The sequence below is a fragment of the Bradysia coprophila genome (genome assembly GCF_014529535.1).
Source record: "Bradysia coprophila strain Holo2 chromosome IV unlocalized genomic scaffold, BU_Bcop_v1 contig_5, whole genome shotgun sequence".
Lineage (NCBI taxonomy): Eukaryota > Metazoa > Arthropoda > Insecta > Diptera > Sciaridae > Bradysia > Bradysia coprophila.
The window spans coordinates 8169734-8175733 of record NW_023503374.1 but is presented as its reverse complement, the minus strand read 5'-3'; the positions used below and the strand labels follow the sequence as shown (position 1 = coordinate 8175733).

The following is a 6000-nucleotide window of genomic DNA, read 5'->3' as shown; positions in this document are numbered from 1 at the left end:
TTTATTTTGCATTTTGTTAATAATATTCTTGTTTCCTACACATTTTATTCAAAAATATATAAATTTTCTGTTTTCGTTCCATTTTTGTTTTTATATATATCGAAGGTGTAAAAATACATTAAAATAGTCACTTTGCTTTGCTTTAAAAAAAAAAAATTGTCTCTGAAATATGTGTGTGTACATTTTATATATATCAACATGGAATTTTTAACTCATTTTTCATTGCTATATTCATCCACAATTTGCAGTTTGGTTCATGATAAAATCGTAAAAATTTCTTTCGTTCAGATGCTAGCAAAATAAATAATTTGAAAAATTTATGCATAAAACAACATAAAATGATGCGACTGTTGCAAGGAAAATACTGGGAAGGTAAATTGCCGAACAAAAAAAAAAAACAACCGTCCCGGTGACAAGCAATGATTTGTCTGGTGCCTGCTGGATTTAAACTTTACTTCCATCCCATTGCTCCATTTTAGTTTTTCAAATTAAAATTAGTCAAATTTGTGTTAATGCAAAACGAGCCCGACTGTCTGCCGACACTATTCGAAATACCTTTGCGCCACCTGTAACTTCGTTATGATCTGATGGTAGAAATCGATCTGTGAACTAATTAAATTTTTCATCGTTTCCTTCAAATGCTGATCGCGTTCGCTACGGAAATGGTTCATTTCGGCAAGTACAGCATACGACATAATATCAGTGCGTCGATTGACCTCCTGCAGTTGAGCATTACCCATCTTCTGGTCAGCTGTTAGCCTTTCGCATTCTTTGCGCTTCTGCATTGCACCTCGTTGCACAGCCAGTACGTCCGGAAAGCCACCCAAAACGCCGCGGTATATATGCAATCGGTCACAGAATGGAATCCAGTCGGATTTGGGTTGATCACCTTATCAAACAAACAAAATGTTAAAAAGATCGGAGCTCATGTTGACATCGCAGTTTTGTCTTACCAAACAATTGACCAATTGCAATGAACACACCAGCCGTTTGACCAACTGAGTTCGACAAATTGATGTTGGTTATGGCCCGACGTTCATCAATTTCCAGCGCTCTGGCCAATTCGGAAAAGCTTTCGCCGACTCGCTGGAAGTCCTTTTTCCATTGCAACTGAAACCGCTTGATTTGTTCATTCGATATTGCTAATAGTGACTTAACTGCTCCATCCATTCCATGAACGAATAAACTGCAATTATCTGTTTGTCCATCGACTTGCGTTTGCAGTAAGCTCTTTTCGGGTGGAAATATTGCTGCACAGTATGTTGCTCCCACTAAATTGTCTTTTTCTGCGGCTCTTTTACCGGTTTTCCAACGTTTCTCATCCGTGCAGGTTAGAAAATGCATCCAAACCTCACACGTTGATAAAACTGGATGACGACAAACCCAATCTACGAATTCTTGCAATTGAACGCGGCGGTGTTCTGATCAATAAACAAAAACAAAACAAATGAAACAAAGTGACGCACATCGCACATCTCGAGCAATTTTACCTATGAATTCATCCTCGTATCGTCCGGAGATTTGCTTATCGGGCAATGGTGGAATAGGAATGAGGCAGAATTTGTCGACGAGGCGTTCGTGTAACCAATCAAAGTGTTTGTAACGTCGCGACACGGCAATGTTATTGAATGAAGGTGTCAGCTGGTAGGCGATAAAGGACTTCATGCCCTTGAATTTCGTTTCCTTTTTGGGCGAAGCGACGCGAACCGTATACGGATCTCGAATTTGTTTCCAAAAATATCCACTCTCCGTGTTAACGACAAACGTACGTTCATTATCAGGAACGGATACCGTTGTGGTTCCCAGAATGTACGAATCACCCGATTTAGCAAAAATTCCAGACTTTTTCAATGGGGCACTCGTCGACGTCATTGATATTGCATCGTCAGCCGGTGCTGGTGGTAGATTGATGTTCGTGTAGTTGTTAATCTGTTGCTGGCTCGCCGACTGTCTAACTTGATTGTTCGGTGGTCCTATCTCAGAATACGTTTCGTTGTCATCGTCCCAATCATCATCCCAATCATCTTGTTGATCGCCAAAATCGTCAGGTGCATCATAGCGCTGTTGTACAACTGGTGGTGGTGCTGCTGCTGCAGGTGTTTCCTTATATATTTGAACATATGCTTCGGGAAACAGTCCAGTTTGACCCTTTGCATTTGTTCCCTCCCACCATCCTTCACCGACGTCGGTTCGAGTAAGAATTAATATTTCACCGGATACTATCGACAGTTCAGATGTGGCCGGTTCGCCGGAAAAATCGTACAATGCTTGTACACGTGTCGTCATTGTGGATTGTAGGTCGAATTTTTGATTTTATCTGAAAATATAAAGATTTCGACGATTAGAAGTTTTGATCAGATGATGTGAAAGTGAAATGTGGGGCTAATAATATTGAAGCTTTCAAAATTGACGTAAACATGTAGCGTAAAAAAATTTCATTGGCTTTTCACAAGAGATCAGGTGAGTTAAATGTAACGACACGTTTTTCTGATGGATTGTTTATATCGTTGAACCCTTCGCAAATGCAATCGAATCCCGATGTCTAGTAGTCTAGTACAGTTTGTTCACCTTACGAAAACACATTTTAAATTTTTCAGAGTTTTAAAAGTCATCGATGTTTCAATAATTCTTAGTTTATGATATTTTGGCGCAAAATTTGAATTCAATAAGGCATTTTCAAATACTACGCCAAAATATCATAAACTGGAAGCACTTTATTGACTGTGAACATCGATGACTTAAAAAAGTCTAAAAATCCTCATATGCTCGGAAAGATGTAAACTTTTGCTGGTGCGACAAGACAACGGTAAACTTATTTCATGAGCGTATCGGAAGTATCTGGGACAGAAACAATAAAATAGTATCGCGAAATCGATGGAGTTGTCTAGACAAATCGATTTTGATGACTTAAGTATTGTCATAATAAGTTACGTCATACGTAAACATGTAGTGGAACATTGTAACTTGTTGTATTCTTTTATTGTCCTAACGAATATTACAATACGATTTATCGTTAATGAAGAAATTAGAGATAATTTAAATGTATTGTTTGTTCAGTTAAATAAAACTTTAGGACTATCTCCGCTCCGTTCATGATTAGAATTTGACATGGATTCAAAACTACTGGTTTCGGGGTTTCAGTTGTTGAGTACTGAAAAGATAGTGAGTCTTACGGGCATTGAAACTCATTATGACGATTTAAAAGCTCTCGATCATATCCAATCTTTTCTTCTTCTCGTCTTTTTTCGTCGGCATATTTTCTGATGTGCTTGCATTACATGTAACCCAATTTTCTTTATTTCGTCTGATCAAATTATTTTAAAGATAAACACGTAACCGTGTATTGTACACTGAGTTAAGCCGAAATGGATTAAATTGCTTCGGTTACTATAAATCGTGATTGAGCAACGTTGGTGTTATATCATAAAAAATGTCGAATTTAATTAAATTTCAATTTCCCAGATAAAATTGAGAAATCAAATGCATTTTTTGTAAATTTCGTTTTGTTTTTAATCGTGTTACGTTCATTTATTTTTACTTCCGCAAGCACTGTCATGCAATACGCGCGACTCTTACGACCGATGACTCACAATTAAAATTTTGTTTCTCAACAGAGTTTGTATTTGTCCGTGCTTTTGTTTAATTAGTCATCCGATTAAACAAAGAATTAGCGAGATATAATGGAAAATTGATCGAACATTTCTGGTAGATACTTATCAACTTTTACGGTTATCGAACTGTTTGTGAATAATTTGTAGTCACTCGTTTTAAAAATTGTCAGATACCCCAATCTCTATACGCTTTCATTAATAATGTTAAACTATCCTCAAAAATAGGAACACAAATCCATATACCCAACAGGTGCATGCATTTGTCTTTTATATTAGAGTATACGCACAGTTGTTAGAGGATGTTGTACTGTTTACCAGTCGGTTATTTTCATAGCTTTACACTCATGTAAACAAATAAATTTAATATAATTCGGAAATGGGTGTAAATGAATCACAACACATCCTAATAATTCGAGGTGACCGTACACATCACACTTTTGCAGACAAAGAATAGCTTTGTATTCGATGTCAACGGAAAGTTGCACAAATTTTCTGATATGAATTTTCTGACTGGTATCAAGAATCGACTGAAATGAAATTGTACGTTACAATCGCCTGGAATGTAATATTCTAATCGTGCGTGACGTCAGCCTGATAAACTTAAAACACCCTTCTATTGTTCATCACACGGAAAACGGAACTGATTTGCCTTATTTACCTACACTCTTCACACAGCGATCATTTAATTGCAATTTCCTTTCCAAATCAACGGATAATCTACTAATTTCATAACGATTTCACAAAACTTTGAAAAGAAAAGAAAAGAAAATTGATTTTGTAATTTTTATGGCTGAATTCGAACTGTCACCTTAAAGAAATAAAATTTCGAATGTTTGACAGCTCGGTTCTGACATCAAAATGCGAAAGCTACAGGTGGCGATCTGAAATTTCATTGAATTCTTTCATTTAAGCTGAGTGTACACCAGCGAGACCAGATAACAACCAATAAGGTCTGTTCCAAGTGCCGGTGCGAACTGTAGTTTACTGTCAAACGTCATCCACAGAGCCATAATCTCAACGCTTTTCAATATATTTTGTCTACATTTTGTTTGGTTATGTTGTCTGTGGATGACGCTTGACTCTTCGATGTTGCACTTGTAACAGACATACGAATATAAACTTCCCATAACTATGGTCTAATGTCACTGAGGAGCAAGGGACATAGTGACTTTAAAAATGGATTCAAACTCAGTCATTTTCATATTATTTTGGAAGAATCGGCCATACCTGCTTGCTAAGAACAGCTGCTAACTGTATCCTGAACCTACTTTATTCAATATAGAAAATATTTCCCAGTAAAAATCGTTATAAAATTGAAAAGTTTTTTACATGCTTTTGTTTTCCCTGGGGTGAAAGTGGCTTATTACACACCTAGGTAAAACAAAAAATTTGGTTTAGGTTCCAAAAGCATGTAAAATCTGGTACTACTTTCAACTCACTCAGCATTTAATAGTATTTTTCATACCTAGAACCCGAAAAGTGCGACTTCGTCGCACATTTTTTCCGTCCAATATGAAAAATACTATTCGTACCACGGACTAAAAGTCTTTTTTAGTGTATTTGACTACAGACCTCGCCTTCGGCTCTGTCTCACACGCTAAAAAAGACTGTTAGTCCTAGGTACGAAATGTACTATTACATGACTGGGGATAAAAAGATGAAAAGTAGAGTTTTCGTGTGAATTTTGTCGATCCGAGGCGAAGCCGATGTCAATAAACACACAAAAACGAGACTTTTCATTTTTATCCCGAGTTATGTAATAGTATGTTGTGTTACAAGTATTGTAATGTTGATTTTTTCAGCACTAGACCCAAGTTTTCCTTACGAGCGGAGCGAGTAAGGAAAATTGGGTCGTGTGCTGAAAAAATCTCATTACAATACGTGTAACACATCATGCTTTGTGCCAACCGAGAATTGAAATAGACAAATGCACAAAAATTCAGAATTTTCATTGTAAACAATCACTCTTCGAATTTGATCGATCACGTTGCTTTGCATTTTTTTAAAACGAATGCTGTAATAACTCATACGAATTTCATTTCAACACTGGTTTGAGTGTTGTAATAAGCCATGAAAACGGGTGTTGTAATTTTGGACATTTCAATCTAGTTATCGATATTGAAATCCGTCGTATTTCAATTCTCGGTGGCACAATGGATTTTACATGCTACATTCGTGGAAAACCGCACTTTTCATGTTTGAAAAATGAAAAGTTTCGTTTTCGTGTGTTTATTGACCTCAGCTAGGCCTCGGAGTATCTGTTTTCACTCACCTCTCTTACTTCTCACTTCGTTCGGGCTACAACTCGCGAAACTGCCTAAAAACAATCGTCCAAAACAGATACACAAACATGCTTTTGAAACCTAAACCAAATTTCTTGTTTTCCGTA

The 6000-nt window shown here is 36.8% G+C and overlaps 1 protein-coding gene across 3 annotated transcripts; it reads right to left on the bottom strand.

Moving 5' to 3' along the window:
* On the bottom strand, nucleotides 1–4470 carry LOC119071641 (sorting nexin lst-4). 3 transcript variants are annotated; one of them, XM_037176601.1, is made up of 4 exons: nucleotides 4274–4470; nucleotides 1491–2317; nucleotides 954–1421; nucleotides 1–889 (listed from the first exon to the last, which is right to left on the bottom strand). In XM_037176601.1, the coding sequence occupies exons 2-4, from the start codon at nucleotides 2284–2286 to the stop codon at nucleotides 543–545; spliced, it is 1611 nt and encodes a 536-aa protein (XP_037032496.1). In that variant the 5' UTR covers nucleotides 2287–2317; nucleotides 4274–4470; the 3' UTR covers nucleotides 1–542. The 3 variants fall into 3 exon arrangements, with proteins under 3 accessions (XP_037032496.1, XP_037032497.1, XP_037032498.1); XM_037176602.1 differs by having other exon boundaries at nucleotides 4270–4437; XM_037176603.1 differs by lacking the exon at nucleotides 4274–4470 and adding an exon at nucleotides 3899–4227.
* Between the last annotated feature and the right edge of the window lie 1530 nt (nucleotides 4471–6000).